This window comes from Oxyura jamaicensis, chromosome Z (genome assembly GCF_011077185.1).
Source record: "Oxyura jamaicensis isolate SHBP4307 breed ruddy duck chromosome Z, BPBGC_Ojam_1.0, whole genome shotgun sequence".
Lineage (NCBI taxonomy): Eukaryota > Metazoa > Chordata > Aves > Anseriformes > Anatidae > Oxyura > Oxyura jamaicensis.
In genome coordinates, this window is record NC_048926.1 from 37,381,868 (window position 1) to 37,407,345 (window position 25,478).

General features: G+C 37.4%; 1 protein-coding gene and 1 long non-coding RNA gene across 3 annotated transcripts in view; one reads left to right on the forward strand and one right to left on the reverse strand.

Moving 5' to 3' along the window:
• Positions 1-280: 280 nt before the first annotated feature.
• Positions 281-25,478, reverse strand: part of LOC118155839 (proprotein convertase subtilisin/kexin type 5-like) — a 197,337-nt gene continuing 172,139 nt past the window's right edge. Inside the window, exons 13-21 of the mRNA XM_035309402.1 lie at positions 22,660-22,796; positions 15,154-15,297; positions 13,287-13,389; positions 12,549-12,742; positions 10,987-11,071; positions 8,239-8,336; positions 7,562-7,691; positions 6,368-6,483; positions 281-4,903 (exon numbers count right to left, since the gene is read on the reverse strand). Coding sequence (XP_035165293.1) covers positions 4,788-4,903; positions 6,368-6,483; positions 7,562-7,691; positions 8,239-8,336; positions 10,987-11,071; positions 12,549-12,742; positions 13,287-13,389; positions 15,154-15,297; positions 22,660-22,796 — 1,123 coding nt within the window. The 3' untranslated portion in view covers positions 281-4,787. The remainder of the gene's footprint in view (positions 4,904-6,367; positions 6,484-7,561; positions 7,692-8,238; positions 8,337-10,986; positions 11,072-12,548; positions 12,743-13,286; positions 13,390-15,153; positions 15,298-22,659; positions 22,797-25,478) is intronic.
• The window catches only part of LOC118155840, a 39,683-nt gene continuing 21,226 nt past the window's right edge, over positions 7,022-25,478 (forward strand). For both annotated transcript variants that reach the window (XR_004746041.1, XR_004746040.1), the window contains exons 1-2: positions 7,022-7,099; positions 15,187-15,240. This is a non-coding gene — a long non-coding RNA (uncharacterized LOC118155840). The remainder of the gene's footprint in view (positions 7,100-15,186; positions 15,241-25,478) is intronic.

The window sequence follows — 25,478 nt, forward strand, 5'->3', positions numbered from 1 at the left end:
TTTTTAATGCTCGCTTAAAATATTTTGCACAAACATTTAATGACAGAACTTTTCTTGATTCATTCTTAACCAATGACATGACAATGGCATATGCAATATAAATATAAGGCATGGTAATGGATCAAAGACAAGTTACTGTTCCATGAGTTGCACTGCAGATTGAAAACATTGAATCATACAAGCTGTCACTTAAATGTCTTTACAGGAATCTTGAATTTATAACAGGTCTTCTTAAAGTCATTCAGCTCATCATTTTTTTATTTTTATTTTTTATTTTTTAAAGTAGCAGATAGTTACCTAAAGTGGCCACTGATATAGGTAATATTTCGTCTGGTTGCAATGTGGCTACTAAGAGAGCTAACTTGGCCATCACCAGCTGCAAGTTCTATTTAGGAACGACGTTGCTATAGCCAGCTCTAGTATCTCTGCATATAGGTTTTCTCATTTTAAAGGGTTATAGGGTCATGCCTCTTATCATTACCTGACAACAAGCAGCCACCTTGGTATTATACCATATATTCAGTAACAGGGTTTGCTCAGAATTTCACAGGACATTGGAAGCTTGTAGTCCAAATAGGAGCTGGGGTAATCTGTATAGTCTCATAGGGAAGTCTCTATTAAAAAACTGTGTTCTCCACAGTGAGGGAGCTTGCAAAAGCCTCCCAGGAAGAGATGAGATATACCAGTGGAGATTGGTGTGTGGGTAGATGGGGTCTAACCCAAGATCCACAGGCGCTACTGGTCAGAAGCATAGTTTCCTCTGACACAACCTGGTGTGTCTCTGATTTGCTGACCCCACAACACTAGTGTATGATTGAGATGCGCAGCAGCTAGAAAGGCATATGGCCCATTTACAGAAAGAGAAATGCATCCTCCACTTACAAAATTGTGCTTTCATACAACAGACTTCAGCAGATATTCTGCTTGCCTATGGCATGATGACCTTCTTTCTGGTTAAAAATAGTGTTAGCTGATGCATGAAATTTTTTTGACCCACAGCTGCCATTGTCTCTGAGACTTTTAGTAAGGAAGAGGTCTGTCTGGGTATTCATTTCACTTTTAAATCAATGATTGAATAAGAATTATTCTGAACATACACGAACAGGCAATAGTTTGCCATGGAAGTGACATGCCTTAACAAGATTAACTTAAAAAATCTGTCATTGTTTTTTGACTTGTGTTATAAATAAGGCAGAAATCAATGAACAGATCTGGACCTACATCATCAAGTGGCCTTTCATACAGGATGAAAAGTTGCATTTTCTTCAAGCTTAGCAGGTTCTGGTCTTCCTAACAAGGTCCATATCTGTTCTGCATGCTAACAACAATGTGTCAAATAATGAATAATCAAAATATGTCCAAATACTGTCAAATACTCAGCGTTGATCAGAGACCAATAACCTAAGATAATTTTGCAGATGGGGACACAGTAACTTCCTTTAATCACAATCCCATTGCTGCAGTGAGCCTCTTGTGCAAGGACTAACTATAGTGCTGTTCACTAAGTCTGCATCTGGCCACTGCTGTCAATACATCAAGAAATAAAAATGTTCAAAAATCTGAACTGACACTGGAAATTTCTTATTTTCAATCTAAAACTCTGTTTCATGCTTGCTTTTCTGTGAGGCTTCACAGACCAGAATTTAGATGCACACCCTCTAGGGCAGACTTATTTGGCCAGAGTTGTAATGAATGTACTCTTTGTATGTTTCCCACCCAAAGAAGATAAAGTCTTAACATTGTGATTGCTTGAATTTCTCTTGCCAGTTTGAATATGAAGGTGGGATGGGAACTGAAAGAAGCACCTCTTCAAAGAGCATTGATATAAGAGTTAGGCCAACCTTTTTTCCCAGTGTGGCTTAATGAAACTATTGCTGAACATGTGCTGTCCAAGAACTGACAAGAAAACTGAGAGATTGATGACCTAATTCCATATTTTGAAACCAAGTTGGTGATACTGAGATATTTGAGGCTGAAAGCCGATGGCTAAAAAACATTTTTTTAGGATCTTCTTTACATGTCCTCAGTGAACATGCTTAGAGCTTCACCTGAATATACAAATTATGAGGATGAGTTGCCACTTTGTTCTCCACTCAGGTTGTAGGATTAAGTGGAAAATGAATGAAACCATCAGCTAATGTCAGTGGAAGCTCTGATCCTACAGGGATCACAGCTAAGACTACAGGGAGCCCTCTTGATTTAATGGAAAGGAGAGACAGCCTGCTGCTCTTAAGTGGTAGACCAGGGTTGTGACCTGAGGTGTGCAGAATGTGAGTATTGGCATATAAACAAGCATCAGTATTGTACTGTGCAAATGGCCATGAATGACCATAAAACTACTACACTCCTCCTAAGCCTTCTGAGTCAAAAGGTATTTATGCATGCAGCTTTTTAATTCAAAGAATGCAAGAGACAAACTCTCATGGGGAGGAAGAAGACAGCACTATTGCCCTTCAGGGTTTGGACATGGCTGAACTGATAGTACACAAAAGGTATCCTCCCACAGAATCCAGACATTTCTGCTTTCATAAATTTAATCACTTAAAAAAATCCACAAAAAAAATGAAACACCCTTGCCCTCCCCCAATTTGTTTCAATGACTTGCATGTAGTATCTATAGGATAAAGCTACCTGTGCCCTTCAACAGAGATATTTTACATATAGATTACCAACATGTTTTTCCAGACCAAAAGAACAGGAATTTAGGTTAATTTAATAGAAAAAATAAAATATGGAATAACATTGATTTTGGCCAATATCAATTACAACAGAACTACCCTATTTTACAAATAACAACTGAACATTTTACACATGTACAGTATTTTTTTCAGTAAAAATGAATTTGGATTTAACAATGTGTCAGTTTTTTTTTTTTTTTAAAGAAAACAAAGATATTATTTTTTTCTCTATAATAGTGTTAGAGGCATTTGTAAGTATCCAAACAAACTCTTTACAATCCATTACATAATTAAATCTCAATTATGAATATATATTTATATATAATATATATAATATTAACTTAAACTTTGAAAGCATTATGTTCTAGTTAAAAATGTTATAGTGAGAAATGAGGCAGTAACAGACTAGTAGTTAAACTAGCACATATTAAATTCTTATAACTTTGCATTTTTAGCAGGAAATCTGTGATGGGCACCAAAGGAGCTTCACAGGCCCCCTGTCATACAGAACCAGACATGGGTTGTAATAGTTTATCTGCTCTCTGTAAAAGCGGGCATATTACTTCTATAGATTTGTATCCATCATTTGTAAAACTTCCACAATCATTTTGGTATTTAGAAAGGAGGTTCTCTTTATTTTCTAACATTTACATGCTTAAACACCTGCAATACATTTTCTACTTGTGTGTCCTAGAAAGAAAACAGAGAGACACTTTGCACGTTTTAAGTATTTTCCCCCCAAAACAGTATCTTCAAAGTTCAATTTACTATTTTTCGTTAAAATTAATGGCTTCCAAACAGCATGCTAAGTGAAGCTGATGAATATATATTAAACAGAAATTTGTACTGACAGCTGTGTACCTGGGTAAAGAGAGAAGGCAGAGGTCTACTTCTCTTACCACCCAGGATGGTTTTACAATGAGGTAACTCTATTGGCCTCAGCAGGATTATTCCTGCTGAAATTTGTACTGTGAGCAGTTAAAAGCAGATTCAGGCCCATCAAGACACGATTGTTACATCAAGAAAACAGTTGATTTATTGCCCTATATGTAATTACCCCTGGAGATGTATTTGGCACAGTGTTACATGCTCAATTATAAATCCAGTCCTGTAAACACATTCTGTCACATACAGTCACACTGGCATTTCTGTATGGGCACTATGAAATATCCCCACATATCTGCATGATAATATCCCCTTTTTGGTGAACATTACAAGACAACAATAATTTATGACTACTCCTTACATGTTAGCAATGTTTTGATTTCCATGTATACATCACTCTTGCTTACGCAAACCAAGAGTAGTTTCTTCCGAACTTGTTCACAACAGGAACAAAGTTTTTTTTTAAGTTTATTTGAAATAGCTTTTACAATTTAAAAAAATAAAATAAAAATCCTAGCATATCTGTTAATAAGCTAGCTGTCTAAAAATGAGATCTATATGACCAAAAAAACCACTTTGGGCAAAACATATATACACACTGCATGTGGTACAAAAAACAGCACACAGCAGAGGAAGTAGGAAAGAAATGTGTGCAGAAATGATCACTTCTTTTTTTAAATACTGGTACAAAAGGGACAGAACTTAGTCCTGCATCTGACAATGTTTCTGATTCCCTTAGGGACTTGTTTCCTGAAGTTCCCCCTGTCAATTCACATAGCACAAAAAAGACTAATGCAAACATTTCTTGTGTTGTTTAGTTTTAATCCATGTAAACGTGTGTGTTCTTGAAACACTCTTTAAACTTGAAGGGGAAACAAGCAGGAAAAAAAAAAGGGAAGAAAAAGGACCTTCAAAAAACAGGAATAATCCTAAGGTTGACAGGAATCAAATCATGAGTTAAACGTTAATTTTGGCATCAAATGCTTTGGTCACACAATACTGACTCTGTGATCCTGGATGCTCAGCTCTAAACACCCAGTTATGAAAGGTAGGCGTGTTGTAGTTTTTCCATTTAAGTTCCAACAAACAGTTCACCATCTCCCCGGACAAAGAGGGGGGAGAGAGAGAGAGGTGGCTTTTTTTTTTTTTTTCTTTTTTCCTTTTTCAATAATACGGATTAATCTATAAGTCTACAGGAGCAGGAGGACTCTGGGAGGTGTCAGTTCACCCCTTGTGCGTACACGTTCTGCAACACAGTTGCTGGAGCACTTTCCGCTGGCAGAGATTGTTCTTTTTCACCAGCATACAGAATCCTCCCTCGGCCCAGGACTCTTCCGTGGCTTCCGGAGGGCAGCAGCAAGAGAAGAAGGGGAAGTTGAAGGTTTGGAGAGCATGGTGTGTACAATGGAGGGAGGTTTAATTGGTCAGACAGGCAGATTTGGTTGAAGAGACCATTCAGGAGCAGGTAGCAAGTAGGAAATTTGGTCCATCAGAAGGAATTTCAGTCAACAGCATTTTTTATTTTTTTTTTCAGGAAGAGATATTGTGTGGTCCAACAGGGAATGATTGGTATCCATTTGTGAAAAGGAAAAAAAGATTAGAAAGAGAATAATTAGAAAACAGTGATATTTACAGCAGAGGAATTTGTTCTCGATTTTCATGAATCAAAAGAATAAAACAGTCAAACCATGGAAAAAGAATAAACATGTTCAACAGAAATGCACATCCTGCAGAGTGAGTTAGACACGTACCCAGTGCTAATTGTCAGGCAGTGAAATGAGGCCCTCCATGCTTGGTAACTTAACAGAAGGAAAGACTCTATACTTTCCTTGGCTACCCTGGGCTGTGGAGAGCACGCACCATGTGGTGGGATCCATCAGGATGCACTGCGATTGCCTCATGGCCCACATGCCCACGTATTACCTTGTCATGGTAACTGCACTCGAAAGAACCAGGGAGACAGGACTGAGGCAGGGTGTCCCCAGTCCTGGGCAACTGTATGTGTGTACCCACCTGAAGCTGCATGTGGACAAATGAGGATGGATTTACCCTACCATAATAAAATCCAAATTGTCTGCATATGTATATGCATGTATTACTGCACTTTATATCAGGTATCTTTCACACTGCTTAACACTGGGCTTTGTTCTGGTGTGATTTTCCTCTTGGACAGCACTTGTTGGGTTGTTATCTACAAGTAATTCACATAGTAATATTTTAAGAGAAGCATGATGCTATCTCAGTGTCTCTGTAATTTTGACTTCTGAAAGGAATGACTATTAGTGAATAATGAAGCCAATCATGCAATAAGAATGACACCTTCATTGCCTCAGAGAGCTTGGAGGAAGTTCAAGTCTCCATTACAAACTGGTGCCCTCTGTTCTTTTTTCTCATTACCCTTTCACACAATTCAAGTAACACTACAGGTACTTAAGATCCTTTTTACTTATCAGCATTTTCACAGTTTAAAGTGGTGAAATAAATAAATGTGATTCTATTGACAGTATGCCAGGGTCCTAATATAAATTTTTTTTGAAAGCAACGCCTTTTGAAAAACAGAAAAGGAAGCAAAAGTAGGTTGCTGCCAGGGGGGAAAACTATTTTAGGAAAATTCAGGTGTGTATGTGACCAATCCTATTAATGCACACTTATGTGGCTTTCTCCTTTTCGCAAGCCTGAAAAAAGTAAAAAGTAGTGTAGACCTCAAATTGAGAATTTGACAAATGAAAAGAGACCAGACCAACCCAATAAATGTAAAAGAAGCAGCAATGGTAAAACAGATCTTTTCAGAGAATTGCACTCACCATCCTTGCAGACTGTTCCCACTACGCAGACACCAGAGTCTAGGTTATAGCCACTTGGACAGATCGTACAGTTTCTGTCTCCTTGACCGCTGCAGTCCAAACAGCTGGCATCACATCTGAAAGACAGTGTTAGGGTTGGCCTTATGGCCTCACCAAATACAAGAGTTCCCAGGAGGCTGCTTCTGCACTGCAAATGGCTTGTTTGCTGTTTCCAGAGGTATCAGCTGTTCTAACAATGGTAATAATTAAAAAAAAAAAAATACCTCCGCCTGCAAGTCAGTCTTGTTTCTGTCCTCCAACCACTTCTTATTCACATTTTTTTGAAACTAAATATCTGCATTATTCTACTATTTAGGAACTATGCAGAAGTAATCAACAGAAGTATTAAGCTGATAGTGTATCCATACACCAGCAAGGGATGAACTCAAAGCCAAAGGATGGAAAAGACTGACCTGCTCCCCAGTCATTTCATCACCCTTCTGTTAGATTTTCAATGTGTTATCAATTGCTTTTTTTTTTTTTGTGCGTGTGGAAGACTGGAAAACTGTAACACATGGTGATTCCCTTCCTGCCTTGAGCTCAATGTAAGTCAATAATAAACAATTCCAAAGGGCAACAAGTGGTATTTGTTTAACAAAGAACGAGATAGAAAAGTATGTCCTTCTTTGCACAGCACAACCTTCTCCGAGGCTTATCTACCTATTGCTACACTCAGATGAGCTATGCTGGACAGTAAGTCTGTTAATATATTTATGTCATATTTATGTCTATGCAGCTGAAGAACTGAAATGCTCCTTATAAATAGTAATTAACCTGATATTAAAAAATCATAGATTCATTTTTTTTTTTTTTTTTTTTTTTTTTTGGCTTGTTATTGAGAAACATAGATCCTCTGCCAGATTTGTAAATTCTACATTTCTATGCATATCTACTCAGATTCTCACTATAGGCTTTTTAAAGTGAAGGACATGTAGGTTTACTAGAAAAATATTTTCAAATGATCTGCATGAATATAACTCAAAATTAAAACAAAACAAAACAAAACCCAACATTACTTCATTTTCTTAGTATGCAGCACATTTTTGCTATTTTTTGAAGTCAGCAGTGTTTTCTGTTCTCATAAGTATTATCTTTCTCAACACAATAATAGCTAACATACTACTGAACATCAGACACATTAGCCACAGATCATACCTTTTGCAGCTTTTGTATCCACTTTCAGTAGAGTGATCAAGGTAGTAACCAGTACTGCAGGACTGCACACATCTCCCATCTTCCATAAAATAGCCCTGTGTGCAGTTTATACAAGCGTCTACTCCACCACCTTGAACCCCAGAGAAAATACACTGTATTAGTGGTTAGTTCCTCCTATGGTGTAACAGATACCAACTCTATCTGTAGGAAAACCTTATCTTAATTTTAGAGACCATGTTTTACTTGCCTTACTTTCTTTCAAAGAGTAACATCAAACAATAAAGGTATATGGTTAGAAGAAAACACATTACATAATTTCAGTATTTCTTTTTCTGAAAGAAATATATGTTGGTAGTTCCATACATGCCATAAAATTTATCCAGTCATTCTTCCAATACAGAAAGAAAATGGAAGGCATTACTGGAAATTACAATGAGCACTATTACAGAGGAAAAAAAAAAAAAAAAAGAATGTACGCACCTTCAATTAGATTTTAATGTTAGCTGAAACAAGTCTGCCATATTTAAGATATATTAAAGAACTATCAAAAGAATTAAGAAATTACATGTCAGTAGGCACATTATACTGTAACTAGAATGTAGAAACAATAAAAAGATAAAATCAGAGCTAAAGTTAGGGAGGAAAGGAAACAATGCAGATAAATGCCAGTCAGATACCTGCACATGTTGCACAGGAACGGTGACATGGTTCACATTCCCTACCATTATGGTATTTTCCATCTTCACAGCGGATAGCACATTTGGTGCCATGCAAACTATTGTAGAAACGGGGGGGAAAAAAAAAGCACAATGTTTGAGCAGATAACAGCAACAAAAGACAAGAGGGTCATTCACAAACCAGTAGTTCTCTAGTAATAAAAGTGCAACTCATAGATTAGGATTCATTGGCTTCCTTCACTGCTCATTATTTGTGTAAATTTAGAGACAGCAATCACATCAAGTGGGAATGAAATGCAGTTTCACCTATGGTGAAACACAGGTGCTGTGTACAAACTAATTTTAAGTACTACCAAGTAGTAGAGGACAGTAAAATATGAAAGATGCCAGAGTCCTAAAAATTCAGGCATGTACAATGCAATTACCCATGAGGAATTTGACACATGGTCAGTACCACTGCATTAAAAAAATGCTAAGGAACTTCTTAACAAGACCTCATACTTTGTTTGAAAGACCAGCTGCAACTCCTGATACCATTCTACAGCACAAACCAAGAATAGATTCTCAAACAAGGAAATCATCACCTCTTTCTGCCATAGCAGTTTCCTTTAAAATCTCCTAACTGAATAGCAGTTATGCATGGCATGGGTGATTTGTCTAGATTACAGATGGAGGTATTCTGCCTGCAGGTACTTTTGAGGAGCACAAGGTACTGAGTAACAGATTTATTTATTTGTTTATTTATTTATTTATTTATTTTTAAGGTAGGACTTCTCTGCCATGTTTGCCATCTTATGTGGAACCTCAGCTTTCACCGAATTGAGCTCTTTCTCTAAAATGCTCTTTAGCTCTGGGGATTATCACCTTATGTGAGAGCTAATGCTGTTTTATAGATTTGATAAAACAAAAGTTTTGTGTGCCCAACACTGCTGGAACTTTTTGAGTGTCTATCATCCCAGTTTAGAAAAAAATAAATTCAACAAATGTAGCACCTCTTTTCTTACTATTTTTCTCAGTCACACACCTCAAAGTGCTTTACAAGGCAGGTAGAATTATCATGTTTTTACAGATGAGAAAACTACTCATTTACTTGAGTTTAGTTATTGGGCCAACAGCAGGTCAGAACTGGAATCAATGTCTTCCAAGTCCCAACGATATACATCCTGCCCATAGATAAATCTCTGCCAATAAAATGCAGGAAGTTTTGAACAACAGGAATATGAAGTGCATGTTCTGGGTCTTGAGACTCCTCCTATTTTTCATGCTAAACACAGAAGGTATTCTTTGAAGATGTTACCAAAAACCAGTCTGAGCTTGCTCATATTGCCCAAGAAAACATGAAACTTTATTTTATTTTATTTTATTTTATTTTATTTTTTTTTTCTCTGTCTTTTGTCACATGGAATAGATTTGTCTACTTCTTCAGTGGTGCTACAAGCTACGGTGTTAATGGACACGGAAGTATGTAAAGTTAGTTCCTGACAGAAAACGAGACATAGCTGTTCTACGGAGACTGTGTCCTAGATCACTAATATGGTTCTTCTGACATATTTGCCAATTATAGGAACTTCTGAACTGCTACTTTACTGATTTAATTTCACAGATACACAGAAGGCCATGTTAATTCTGTTAAAATTCTCCAAACTCTTAACATGGACTGCAAATTTAATTACTTTTTAAAATGGAAGCAGATACTCATATTTCACAAAGAGTGAAATGTTCATATTCAGTCCCATGCTTTCCTTCCCACTAGATCACACTTCCTCTTCAAAGGGTCTGTTTTGTTTCTGTTTTTTTTTTTTTTTTTTTTTTTTTTTTTTTTTAAAAAAAGAGGTATTTGTAATAAAAATTGTGCATGTACTTGAAAAATATAAATGCAATATAATTACACAGAAATTAGAATTCCTTTACAAAATGTAAAGGAATCTAGCTCTTGATGTCCTGGAAAAAAACAACTTTCAGCTTATACTACCTGAAAGACAAAAATCTACTTTGACAAAATGTAAAAGCTCAGTGTTAAAATATTTGCAGAACACTGTATTCTGAAAGAAGAACCCCTATGGATACTGAATATTGACTTCATATTTTTTGTGGCATATAGCCAGTTTACACTCCTTCATGAATTTTGAAGGATTTTTGACCTTTGCTGCTTGGATCAAAAGGTCATTCATTCATAAAGGAGCTTGAAATGTGTACTGATGCTTTGTGGGCTCTACCTATCAGTTTCAGAAATGATTAAGTCCTCCTATGAAATAAAAATATCCACTGCTGTTCAAAATAATGTGCACACTACACTGTAATAGAATTGAGCCTGAGGTACTTGAGATAAGTGAATGACTGGATGTATGAAGAAACACAATAAAGATAAGAAAATAGTTTCTAACTATCACAAGAATGAATCAGAAAGATTAGTATGATTCATCAGGTCTACCTCTAAAATAATCCTTGACTGCCACAATATAGGTCAAAAAAAAAAAAAAAAAAAAAAAAAAGAAGCCAGCTTTCCAGCTTTCCACATGATTGTGACTTTTAGTTTACCTGAAATGAAAGGTTTTCTAAAAACTCATTGTTGGCCAAACCAGTGCACAGTAGCATAAAAAAATACTATATTACTGCCTAAACTGCAATAGAACACATGAAATGAGGGCCACTCAAGGTTAAACAGCTATCTGATGTTCTTCATTGCATACCAACAGACTTCTAAGCCTCTTCAGCTATTGTGTTTAGTGATATCCATCATTTCCTTACCTTAGGCCATGTTTGCATTCTGTGCAGATTTGGAATTCAACACATGTCTTACAGTTTTCACTACATTTTCGGCAAACAATCTTATCTACAAAGGAAAAAAGAAAACAGCCCAGAAAACCCTGGTCAGTTATATTTAATAAAATTATACGGACATATAATATGACTTACTGTTTTGTAGCTTGACATCTGGAACGGAAGCAGCTAGCTAGACTAAAATGGCTGAATTCTGCCTGTCATTAGATTTTTCCATCAGACATCAAATGGTTTAATTTATTTTTAAACATTTGAAGTTATAGTTGTGCCCTTACAAAAGTAGCATGCTTTGATGTTGTTCAGAAATCTTTGTAAATATTTGATATTTAAATTCACCATTTTAATATGGACTTAAATCCTCTTTTCATATAGCAGGGACAAGCAGTAATGACTGCCATATGTTCCAGAAACTATCCTGCAATTTACTTCCTATGCCTTCCATGCAAACAGCCTGTCGTGTCTTACCTGATTTGGTGTTCAAGGACACACCTGCACAAACACTTTGTAACAAAGTTGAGATATAAGTTACTGACACTTGTCTTCACATCTCAAGAGTTCCCTACTTTAAGAGATGTCTCTTTCTCTCTTCAGACCTGCCCTTTTGAGATGCAGTGCTACGTTCCTCTTTAAGAATAAAAAAAACAACATTCCCACTTAATCTTACATTTTCATCTATCTATCTTGAATGGGTGGAAGGGAATTCCCTTCACTTTAGTTCTCACACAGTGACAACTGGAAAAATTAAAGTAGTACCTGCTTTTACTGATCCTCAAAAACGAACACACAGCTTCATGATACAGGTGGCAAAAGGTTAAGTGTCTAGCTGAACAAAGATCTTTGAGCACATGTTTATCTTCTAAGCATGTGTTTAAACCCAACTGAAGTCAGTTCAGTTTAAGCACATTTGAATATATGTCTAAGTATTTTTGCTACCCAAAATTAGAAATTAGGTGTGGCAATCACAGAAGGAAATGGAAGCTAGGTATCTCACATGGCAGGGAATTACTTCTCTTGGGTCATCACATCATTGCAGGTACTTAAGCCTGACAGAAACTCCAATTGCAATTACATTTTACATCCCAGGAGCCTAATTTCTTCAGAGCTCCAACTCAGTGACCATGGTTAACTTCTCAGCTGCCTGTTCTACATGGTGTCACAGCATCCAAATGTGGGAGAATGGGAAATGGGAATGCCTCATGTTCACGATCTCAATGATGCCTGTCTTTTCTGGAGTAATAACATTCTCAGTCCTGCAGCTGACTTTGCTCTTGAACTGCCATCATTTTCCTAGCTACTCGCAGCCACAAGCAGAAATGACATCCTTCCTCTAAGCATGATTTTTAAAATCAAGAATGATTCCTAGGTTGATTTTTGAGGAGATTCTTAATGACACTTAGCAACAATTTAATAAGAGGAATAGGATAAGAGATAGATGCATTCAACATACTTTTCCTGCTTATAAGTATTCCAGCAACGTCCCCAGATCAAATTCTGTAGCCCACAATAAAGAAACAGTAAGAAATACTAACTCTTATCCAGGTAAAACCCATCGGGGCAGGTGGTAATACAGCTATTGGTTACTTCATTCAGGTAGTAGCCAGATTTACAGGTCATGCACTGGTCACTATGGCCTCCAACACAGGTTTCACAATTGGGTGAGCATTTTTTACAGCGTTTCTTGTCTGCATTGTAGTGACCAGGTGGGCAGGTCGAAACACAGATCCTGCAGACAGCAGGGAAGAGAAGGCAGAGTCGTTAATGAAATAACCTGCCACCACATTCCTGGACCATGACTGCAAAGCAGAAGTATTTCTCAGCATTGATGCTTTTCTAAAGATCACATGTTTTCTAATGATCATGTAACCCTCCAAAGCATTTCATCAGGCTGCCTCAGCATTTTTTTTCCTACAGCATGTTATCTCACTGGCAAATGCCTTGTCAGACAGCCATACAGTATCATTTTTGACCATCTCGACCTCTTTCTATCTTGTTCAAACTCAATCACCAAAGCTGTAGTAGCTATCACAGTTATATATAGATAGATAGATAGCCTCTTATGAAAAAATATCAAGAGATGGGGAAATAATCAGGGAATCTTGTTTGAATGCTGCACTTGAAATTCTGATTATCTCTTTTTTTTTCAACTCCTAAGAAAATTTGTCAAATTCAGAGGGAAATTAATAATCCATGACTGCAGCAAAGAGATGAGGAAAGGCAGTTAATATACATACTGACGAATCTGTGAAGATTTTTTCTTTTGGTCTTACCGTGTGTTGTTCTTGGATTTGTAGTAGTAGTGCAGACAGTCAGTGCAATGATCTGGTCCTGGCCCATCACACCCTACTTTACTGCATTCTGCATTGCATGGACCTGTAAAAAAACAAACAAGAAAACACCCCACAAAATACAGGGTGGGAATTTAAACTTCTCATTTAGTACTTAGGACCCATTAAAACAAAACTTTAACACAGAATACAATTATTGTGTTTTCCTATTTGATCTTAGGTCTGAGTAGTAATTTAGCTCAACTGAAAAGAGAAGTTTTTTAGTATTTGAACACCTTTGCAGATCCTTGCATCAGTATTTCTTCACCGTGATTTACAATTTTTAGCAAGTGTGGCATCCTCTGTAGAATCTACCAGATACTATTTCTGGATCCAAACAGATGACTTCCAAACGCAAATAATTTTGTACTTCATTTAGAAGTGTTGAAAGGCCTCTGGAACTCATAATAAGGAATGATTAGCAACATCACTTATCACAAGTAGGTCAATGTAATCAGCAGCTACTCTGGTTATCAAATGGGCAAACGGTCCTGCTGCCTGTCACAACCCAAGTGAACAAGCAACCATGGAGCAGACTCATCTCGTTCTGTGCTGCTACATGCTGCAAAAGCATTAGCTAATGCTTGTTAACCAGGCCTCCATCTCACCCCCACTCATGTTTACAGTTTTCAAATAGTTCCTTCCAGCTAAGGGAGGAAAGAACCATCAACTCCTGACTTTGTGTAAGGGACTCGGACTGAAGTGAGTTTGCTTCATACAACAAAAGCTAAGAAGTTAGTGACCTTTACAGCAAAGATAGTAGTGTTTCATCACCTACCAAAACAAGGAGTTCAGCAGTTCTCAATCAAAAATAGGGACTGTGTGTCTGACATGCTGGAGCAAAAGAGTGCAATGAAACTTCTAAAGTGAACATGGTCCTGCTGTTGGCTTGCAAGAATTATACTCAAGATTCAACAGCCATAACCTTCTACGTAATGCTCATGACATAGTTGGATTACATGTAGGAAACTGGCAACTTATTCTGCAGCACCAAAAATGTAAATCTACTGAAGTCTAATGAAAATAATAAAAAACCTCTATGGGAATCAACAAGAAACAACACATGTAAATGTAGAAGATAATGTTCTTCACATGTATTTGTGTGCATATGCAGATATATATTTATATGAAAAGCAGTGCATTTGTCATAGTATGCTAACTGCAGCTTAAAAATATAAAACTGTATAAAACTCATATGGATTAAATGCACATATATATAAAATTTTAAATTATGAAACCAATAGTTCCGATCTTAAATTAAGAAACCAATTCACTGAACTCCCACTACTTCCATACCCTGAGAAGAAAATCCGGACGAAGCCTTATTTTTGCAAAGACATGCTGTCAGCATCATGTTATAGCCTCAGTATTTTATTTTTCCCGTTTATAAATACCATAAATCCTCATAAATCCTGCATAATTATTATCTGTTTTGCCATTGCACTGCTAACTAAGCACATGAACTATAAATATAACCTTATTCTTCTAGTCAGAGAAAGTCCAAGGAAGGCTCAATGTATTGATCATGTTTCTGTTTCATTATTTTTATTTTTATTATTATTTTTTCTGGTAACTTTCAGTAGCACCTAATTGTTTCCCAGACCCTACTGTGGAGTCAGAATCCTAGTCTTCAACTAATGCAAAAAGACTAAGAGACACGTAACGTAGAAGAGAGCACATACTGAGTAAGCAAGCCAGGGGTCTTAGTAATGTCTGGCCACACATTAACAATACAAAGTCCAATGAGAGAAATATTTTTATATGCATAGTTTTGCATCAGTAAATGCACAGAGTGAATGAATATACACACCTGAATAGTCATCTGTTCCATAATCTTCTGTAGGATCTTCAACTGGACTGGAGCGCACTCTTTCCACTTTTGGAAAATCATTTCTTGGTGAGTATGGCTGGATGGATGTTCCATAGAGTACCAAGGACCACTCTTTCAATTTGCCTAGAAGTATTTAAAATCTAGTTTTAGAAACCATTTCTTATTTTCTCTGTCTTAAAAAACATCACTTGTGAACATGACCTCTGAGTAGGTATAGAAGACTTTGCTTTTGAAATCAGTTTTCTTAGTTTAATATAGAGAGTGCAATCTCTGCTTCAGTATAAACTGATGAAGCATACTTTCTTCAATCAGTTTTACACGTTTTTTTTTGTTTGTTTTGTTTTGTTTTGTTTTGTTTTTGCGCTCCCCTCTCTTTTAAGTCTAATAGAAGTTTGCACAGGTTGAACTCCACAGCTCCTGAGTTGAAAGGAACCTAGATGGATCATTGAATCCAACTCCTGGCTCCACATGAAACTACCTAAAAGTTAAAACCCATGACTGAAAGTGTTGTCCAAATACTTCTTGAACTTCCGTAGGCTCAGTGCTGTGACCACTGCCCTGGGGAGCCTGTCCCAGTGCCCGACCACCCTCTGGGTGCAGAACCTTTCCCTAACCCCCACCCTGACCCTCCCCTGTCCCAGCTCCATGCCGTTCCCTCGGGTCCTGTCGCTGTCCCCAGAGAGCAGAGCTCAGTGCCTGCCCCCCCGCTCCCCTCCTGAGGGAGCTGCAGGCCGCCATGAGGCCTCCCCTCAGCCTGCTCTGCTCTGGGCTGGGTAAACCAAGTGAATTGAGCTGCTCCTTATCTGTCTTGCCCTCACCATCTTTGTAGCCCTCCTTTGGACGCTCTAATAGTTTTATATCCTTCTTATAATTCAGTGCCCAAAACTGCACACAGTACTCAAGGTGAGGCTGCACTGGCATGGGCTAGAGCGGGACAGTTCGTTTCCTCAGTGACTAGCAATGCTGTGCTTGATGCACCCCTCAATATGGTCAGCTCTTTTGTCTGCCAGGGTACACTGATGACTGATATTCACCTTGCTGTTGACCGAAATCCCCAGATGCCTTTCTGCAGGGCTGCTCTCCAGCCTCTCATCCCCCGGCCTGTACTTGGCCTCTATAGCCAGGGTTGCCCCTTCCCAGGTGCGTAATCTGTCACTTCCTCTCTTTAAACTTCATGTGGTTGGTGATTTCCCAACTCTTTAATTTGTCAAGATCTCTCTACACTGAGGAATCTCCTTTCACTGAGGAACGTCAGCTATCTGACGGATGGTAACTGAATTCTTTTAAATGGTTTATATTGGGGTGAAAGATGGCAATCACTGTTATCTGATTGTCTCTTGCCAACTCAATTTAATCTTTATGTGATAGAAATTTCTACATTTCATACGAAACCTACTTTGTTCTTTACTCATTTTTTAAGAAAAAAATGTAGTAAAGAGTATATCACATAATTGTTTCACAGAGTAACTTCCAAATTTTTGTAGCTGAAGCAAAGCATTACTTTTAAAGAGAAATTCAATCCTGATTTTAAAAATCAACTGATGAAGAATCTACTACACTAGCTGCCCAACTACTGGTTAATTGCCCTGGCTTTCAAACTCTATGCACTTTATTTTCAGATTGTCTTATCCCAGCTCTAGCTCACAACAATGTAGCAATTTAGTCTCCCCTAGATTAAAAATGCCCAAATCATCTATTTTCCACCTGTTTAGACACATGGGGATCAGGCTACCTCTCAATGTTCTGTAGGGTGATTCAGCAGTGTTCTTAAAGGCATTTTTCTTTTTAGAAAGGGATTCACATAGAGAGCTGATGTTTAACAGGACATGCAGTCGTCTTTACAGCCTTTTCAAAAATAGAGCTTCTCCATATACATTGTCTGTCCTTTCGGTGTTTTAACCCACTTCCACAGCATAATGACCATAATAAATTGGATGCAATCGGAAAATGTGTGTTTTGCTTCATTACGCTAATCTTTTCCTCCTTGTCCTTGTTATTCTCCAATGACCACTAAAGTTTCTAAGTGTTGATTTTATATTTCTTCCAGAACACTGGTAAAGATACTGAGTAGCAGAAGAAAATATTTGCAAGTACCCACTAAAAATAACCACAGGCACTGATGTTGTGTCTGGACTTACACATATGGAAGGGCTCGTATTAACGTATCTGTAGGAAGGATTGGAGCCGTCAATATACACCTAATGCAAAAGAGCAGCAAGGGCGAATAACACAGGGTCTCTCAAGAGATTAGCTGCCTTTTCAGAATGGTTCAGTAAATAAGGAAGCAAAAAATTCATGTGACTTGCCAGCAAATAAATGAAGTCTGCCTCAAGGCAGGTTTAATTTGCACAATGAAAATATTTCAATAAATAATTATATATACATACACACAACTTTTATAATGAATTAACAAAATGTGCACATTTAAGCCAAAATCTTCTTAGCCCATTTTTTGGCTGCTTCTATCACTTAGTTTGGCTAGAATAATACCTTATCCTGCTTGTATTTAGTACGTAACAGAGGTTCCACATTGTGCGCACAGGAGAAATGGTATATCACAGTGTTTCACAGCAAGCACATGTCCTCCTCCATAAATTGTACAGAATTAAATGCAGAAATCACATGCACTACATTTATGAACTGGACCCTGCATTTCTTTACGGGTAACAGATGTGGCATTACCTTGCCAGTGCAGGGATATGATGACATGTTGGCTCTTTGTTCTCAATTTGATTACAGGAAAACTGCAGCTCTTAATTATAAGACCTTTCAATAGCTAAACAAACACATGCACACAAAGAAACAAGAAACAGGCACGATGGTGATATCGATGTGATAAACTGCAGGCTATGGTGATAAATGAGAGGCACCATAAACTGTGTTTAAGCACCACTTGTTTACTACACATTCTGTTGCTTGCAGACACTAGCCCTAACATGACCAAAAATCTGAGTTTATCCACTATGAATATGTCAGGCACTTTCAAAACTTTCTGAATAGAAATGTTATTGGACAACTTTCATTATGAGAGAAGCACAAATCTAGAAAGCTGGGTGACAAATTATAAAGAATATTCAATGAAACAGGATCCAAATTCACAACCAGCGTGCATCTTGTGAAATACAAATACATGCAAAAATCTAACCGGTTTAAAGCAGTATTTCACACTGAGGTCAAAAGAAAGTAAAGAATAAATTCTCCAGCAAAATTCCTTGAGCGTATCAGTTTCCTCCACCACGCTTGGCTGGGAAAGTGTGCCTTCTACACATCCCCTGGCCTTACTGTCCCTTTTCTTCAGATGTTGGATCTTTAGGCTTTACTCCTCACAGAGCAAAAGAAATCAGTCCCATATGCTTACTCACTGCACCACTGAGAAGAATATATATAAAATATAGAAATCAATCTATCAGTAAGATCTATACAATGACTCTCATAGAATGTGATGTGCAGGAACAGGCTTTAAAGTGTAAGGCTGGAAATGTAGCTGGTCTCTTTAGACTGTCCTAGTGACATAAAAGGGCTATAAAAATGCCCAGAGGATAGCCCAAAGGAACAGTTTGCAGGATGGCTCTGTGTTATCTCTTTTCTAGGCTTTGGTACAGGGAGTGTGCCAGGGCAGAGAGAAGAGATTAATAGCTGAAATGTATTGCTCTTTGGCTCTCCTTTCTGCCTGTTGGATGAACCACTGGGTTTTGGCACACGAAAAGGTGAATCACGGAATCACAAAATGGTTGAGCTTGGAAGGGACCTCTGGACATCACCTAATCCAACCTCCATGTTCTAGCAGGGTCCCCTGAAGTACATTACCTGGGATTGTGTCCAGACAGCTTTTGAATATCTCCAGGGGTGGAGACTCCTGTGGACAGCCTGTTCCAGTGCTCAGTCACCCTTGCAGTAATTTTTTTCCTCATATTCAGATGGATCTTTTTGTGTTTCAGTTTGTAGCTGTTACCTCTCAGCCTATTACTGGGCACCACTGAGGAGAGTCTGGCCCCATTCTCTTGACATTCTCCCTTCAGAAACTTATCCACGTTGATCAGACAGTCTGAGCCTTCTCTCCAGGATGAACAGGCCCAGCTTCCTCAGCCTTTCCTCATATGAGAGATGCTACAGTCCGTTAATCATTTTAGTAACACTTCTCAGGACTTGCTCCAGGTGCTCCATGTCTCTCTTGGACTGGAGAGCCCAGAACTGGACACAATACTACAGGTGGGGCCTCACCACGGCTGAGTAGAGGGGGAGGATTACCTCCCTTGATCTGCTGTCAGTGTTCTTAATGCAGCCCAGGATAGAGCTACCCTAAATCATCCTTCAGGCCAGAGAGGTTCCTGACTTCTTCAGGAATACAAAGTGCAAAATAGAGTTCAAGATCATTTATTTTTGTCTGTTTTCTTCTCAGTAAATAATTACATTTAAATTATGTAGTAGCTGATTAATACATGCCCTCTATCCAATTCAAACAGACTGAAAATAAAAAACCCATGCTGGGCTGTACTGCCATTTGAGGGAACTGGACAGACTAGAGAGTTGGGCTAAGAGGAACCTTGTGAAGTTCAACAAAGACAAGTGCAGGGTCCTGCAACTCGGCAGTAATAACCCCAAGCACCGCCACAGGCTGGGGGCTGACTTGCTGGAGAGCAGCTCTGCAGAGAGGGACCTGGGAGTCCTGGTGGACAGCAGCCTGACCATGAGTCAGCAATGGGCCCTCATGGCCAATGAAGAAGGCCAATGATATCTTGGGGTGCATTTGGAAGAGTGTTGCCAGCAAGTCAAGGGAGGTGATCCTGCCCCTCTACTCAGTTGTGTGTAGGGGGTCTCTTGGAGTGCTGTGTCTAGTATTGGGCTCCCCAGAGCCATAGTGGACATACTGCAGAGTCCAGCATAGGGCTGTGAAGATGATGAAGGGACTGGAGCATCGGTCATACGAGAAGAGGCTGAGAGAGCTGGGCCTGTTTACCTTGGAGAAATCTGAGAAGGAATCTTCTGTATGAATATCTGAAGGGAAGGTGTTAAGATGATGGGCCCAGACTCTTTTCAGTGGTGCCTGGTGACACGACAAGAGGCAACGGGCACAAACTGAAACACCAGAATTTCCAGCTGAATATGAGGGGGCACTTCTTTACTGTGAGGGTGATAGAGCACTGGCACAGGTTGCCCAGAGAGGCTGTGGAGTCTCCTTCTCTGGAAACAGTCAAAACCCGCAATGTGCAATGTGCTCTGGGTGAACCTGCTTGGCAGGGGGCTTGGACCAGATGATCTCCAGAGGTCCCTTCCATTCTCAAATGTTCTGTGACTCTGTGATTTTGTGTAACCTCAGTATAGTTCTGTTCTATGTAGTCTGTATCTTCTTTCCCAAATACCTCTTTAATGAGTACCCCTTTTAGTGCACTGGAAAATTTACTCTGCATTTTCTTGTTTGATTAATGTCACTTTCCTAAGAACTTTTCACCACTGTAAAGCCATGGTGAGAAATGATAAGTGGAGATAAAATTAAGTGAATATTGAAGTACTGACAATGTTGTTATTTCCTTTCAGATCTCTAGAGGATGACAATTGGAATTTCAAAATGCTGTGCTTATAAGTTAACCTCTTGAGCATACAATTGACATTTAGATGATACTGGCCATGCTAGAGTTATCACAGACTTTAATAAGACGTTGTTTGCTGCTCAGCCATTTTGAAAATAACATTGATTAACCTGGTCTTCAGTAGGGACTTATGTGGCTTGTATTACATACCAGGTTTTACAAAAATTGGGTTATGACTGCTGGTTTAGCATCCTGGAAAAATTCAGATTATGCAGACAATTTAGGCAATACAAGAATTTGATTTGGTGGCCAGATAAACAGAGAGACTTTTTTAAAAAACAGAGATTGCCTATCTGACTATCAGCTTTATTTAACTGAATACAATTCAGCTAATGAATTGCAGAACCAAAGAACCAAAATTCTCCTTCAATTCCATTGATTTCATCTGCAGTTGGGTGAGAATGATCTGTGTTAGAATTTTTAAGGTAGAAAATCAGCACTTCCATTTTGTCATCATGTTGAAATGAGGTTTACTTTTGTACAAAGAAAACTGTACAAGCCCAGTTAAGTTTGGCCTATGTTCCACTTGGAATAGGAAGGAGACTGGACAACATCATGTTTCTACATTATAATTCCTCCGGTGCCCTGGCTTGCTCTAAGTCACAGTGGAAATAGTTCTACTGAGTTTCTAAGCTGCAGGAGAGCCTGGACAAGCTGCCCTCCCAGCACTACTAACTCCTCTGAGAGGTATGTTTACCTTGAATAACTGCACATAGCCTTCAGTTCAGTCTGAGCAATTCAACATACCAAACATCAAAAAGTATATTCCATCTACTTTTCTGGTTGAAGAAAAATTAATGGGCATTTCTTGGACAAAGCAAAATTATCACAAATAGCATTCTTTTAGAAAATGCAAATATATGTATGTATGTATGTGTCTCATCACAGCATTCTTCCTTATTTTAAAGAGCTTTTAAGCACTTCAGTTCACATTTTAGTCAGTGTTTCCTTATTCGTATATACAAAAATATTTTTTCACGGCTTCAAGTACTTTAAGTTAACATATATGTCTTAAAATTTGGAATTGATTTTTAGCAAATCAATCAGAAAATCCTGAATGCTTTTTGAGTTTACATAGCTGAGATGTAATGTACCTTGTAGTTCACTGAATTATAAACTAATTATACTGCTAATGTCATTGTAGTCCTAAATATAATAATTCAGAGTAGAATTTGTCACTTCCAATGTAATATGATTACATTCTTACACGCTGCCCAAGTGTAAATGTAGATTTAGGGGAAGTAAATTCCAATACATTAGTCGTATTAATCTCTCTAACATGTTTTAATCTATATTACTTGCTTAAGTGATATAAGCAAGTTTCTTTCAAAGTGCTATTCCTTTCAAAGTGCTTCTACTGAAATATGTGTATGAAACTGACCAGTGCAGTGGAAATTAAAATCAGAAGAATGCCTGTAGCGTTAAAAAAAACACTACACAGTACTGTAACTATTTTTTTTTTCCTTGAAAATCGTGACTAGTATAGTTTTGGTTTTCTTTAAAACACTGATTTTTGTAACATTTCAGCTGGTACAGGAGTCATTCTCTTCTTGAAGAATTCATAGCTCTAAATGTTCAAAGTATACTTTGAGACTACATGTCTGAAGGCAAAAAAGAGGGCATTTTACCCTTGAGAAGTTAAAATTCTCTATGGAAACTAGTAGAAAGTTCAGAATATAAGAAAAGCATGTCTTAAGTGGCAAACAACATCAACATAAAAATGAAGAATACACTAATAAATTAAGAATAATGCTCTTCACAGTTCTGCTTTCACACTTGTCTTTATATAGTCAGATGTTACAGACGTAAATAAAAGGTAGAAAGCAGCTGAGGCAGTATTAGAAACTGCAAACATTCCTCCAAGTTCAGTGAGCTCAGATAAAGACTAGAATCATACCTGGGGTCTTGAAATTTCTCAGCTGAGATGGAGTGTCACAGATTTCCAAGATCCAGTCACCTGCCGCTTTTTCACTCCAGCAATGAGTAGTCATAAACTCCCAGTTTTTGAATCCTTCCATGGAATGATCAAATAGCCTACAATAAATCATATTATTTTAAGTGAACCATTTTATTTGTGGTGCTAAGCCTCCGAGTCTGCATATTCTTGAATGACATGTTATTTACCCCACTCATTTATCTGTGACTTTACTTAACATTACACATCATGGCTTTCCCACAAATAGTTCAAGTGCATTCACGAGTTTCCTTACATTTTCAGTGGAGGAGATTCTGTGAGGAAATCATGTGAAAGAGAATGGAAAGAGAAGTCACTACAAAAAAAATAAAATCACTAATATGATTTAATAGGTTGCATATCTATTGGGAAAAGTGCATATTCATTGCTTTAACAGCAAGATGTAAATATAAACAACTTTTAAGTTGGAAAATTTCTGTAACATTCATTTTTGGCATTGGTTTGGAATACCTAAAAGGGATTTAAAAACAATAAAAGCTATTGAGTGACCAAGACAAATTAGCAATTCAATACATGCAACTGCTTGTGAGGAAATTGAATGTAATGGAGACATTTGTCTCAAACCTCAAATGACCAAGCTACTACCCTTTTCAAACACTTGACAGGATGGAGTTTGGGTAAAACTGAGAGTTGATGGTTTCATCTAAAAACATTGCTATATTTGAATTACTTAGGTCTTGGGTTGGAGCTTAGGCCTGGATTACAACATTTTCTAATACAGGGGCCCTGTTCAGAAGCTGCTATGTGATACTGATCTGGAGGGGGAAGGAGAAGGAGGACTGGGCAGACATTTTATTGCCTAAAACTGGAATTTATTACTAAAACTTTGGAAAGACACAAGAGAATTTACACTTTTATTCAGTGCTCACAGTATGTCTGCTTGGTACCCCAAAGCTATTGATGGGAGCTATAATCAAAGCTGTTGCCTTTATTAAAATGTCACAGCTCACCTTTGAAATATATATATATGTATGTGCATATCTATTTATGCATATGCATTTGTCACTATTTTACCATGGCCTTAAAACGTGGAAATTTCACTGGTGAGAGCAATGTTTAAATATTTCTCATTAAAAATGATATCTATTTCTTATTAAAAATGATATCTACAGCAGAACATACCTTTAAAACCTTTTTATTTAATTATTTAAAACCTTTTCCATAGGATACAGAAATATCTAGCATTAGACTACAAATATAATAGGATGTTTTACACTAGTTTCTTTATTGTTATTTTCTAAGCCATTTTCAAACTTTAGTTGTTCTAGAAGATTGTGAAGTTCAGCAGGCAAACATTGGGAAAGTAAGATACTTTTGTAGCGCTGTATGCATCAAGTTCTTGTAAAAGGATTTGGATGGGATATGAATAAAATACTGTACTTCTACTGAAACCTTTGGTCTGTCAAAAGCACGGGGCCAAATTTCCACTGCTCACTTCAATAGGACTTGTATGGACTTGTACTCATGAATCACTTTATAGGACTTAGCACAGAGCTGATTTGCACTCTCACTTGTGCAAATTTTTTTCATTTGAATAGATAGATACCTACAAAAAGTATTCCTTTTTATTACCATTGAAAACATTACACTGAAATCTAGATACACCTTTAAAATTAGACTCATTTTCACTGATAATCAGGTGAGACTTTCTTCTCATGTACCTCAGGGTATAAATATTTTATATTTATAAATATTATATATATACCTACATATATATACAGATAATATTTATACATATGTTATGCATACATATGTGTGTATATGTTTTGCCATCAGAATTGGCCTGTTTCATGTCACTGTTAATTCAGTTGCTTGAATACAGCAAATTTCACAAACGCATGGCACACATCATTTACTGAAAGGGTAGAAATTATTATCCAGTGACTACCCAGTGTTTGCATGTGGGTATGTTCAATTTAACTCATTATGTAGGTTATTTCCAACAGTTAGTCAAATTGTCATACAGTGCTTTGCTGATAACTAATTATTATTTTCTGAACATGGTATCATTGAGTTAAAGCAGCAGTATCCCTCTCTGACATTATAACAAAAATATATAGTATTGCATAAGTACTGCACAATTATATTGAAATTCTGTATTCATTTAACTTCCATTCACACATATAGAAACACTTTCTACTGTAATTAGTTCAATATTTCCCATAGTATTTTGTGTTTAAAGTTGTCTGTATGCCAACTTTTCATATTTTAAAATGCTATCAGATTGCATCACTCCTTTAAGTCATTTGGGGAGAAAGAGATAAAAATTCCTTATGATTTCATCTAATGTATAAAAAACACTTCTACCTAAAATATGCTATGGCTGAAATTGTAAGCTTTCATATCTCCATACATGGAAACAGGGAAAAACAGTAATATTATTTCATAGACAGTGGACTAGATTTTGGAAAGAATACTTCCCTAAACTTTTTTTGGGAAAGATTTGAATTTTATGAAGGTTTAAGCTTTTAATGTATGAGTTTTGTTTCTAAAAATGAGTCTGTAAATGAGTCAAAAAGCTACAGACAGATCAAAAGAATAGATAAAAACATAGAAAGGTAGTGATTTTGAGGCTATTTGCAAGTGCAAATTGTGTAAACTCAATGATCCAAGTATTTTTGTGTTGCTGTGCTTATGCACTAAACTCTCAAATAAAAGATCCTGAATATCCCTTTCAGTGGTGTTAACTGATAAAATGATTTAAATAATTAAACAACAACAAAAAGTTCAGGTTTATTTTT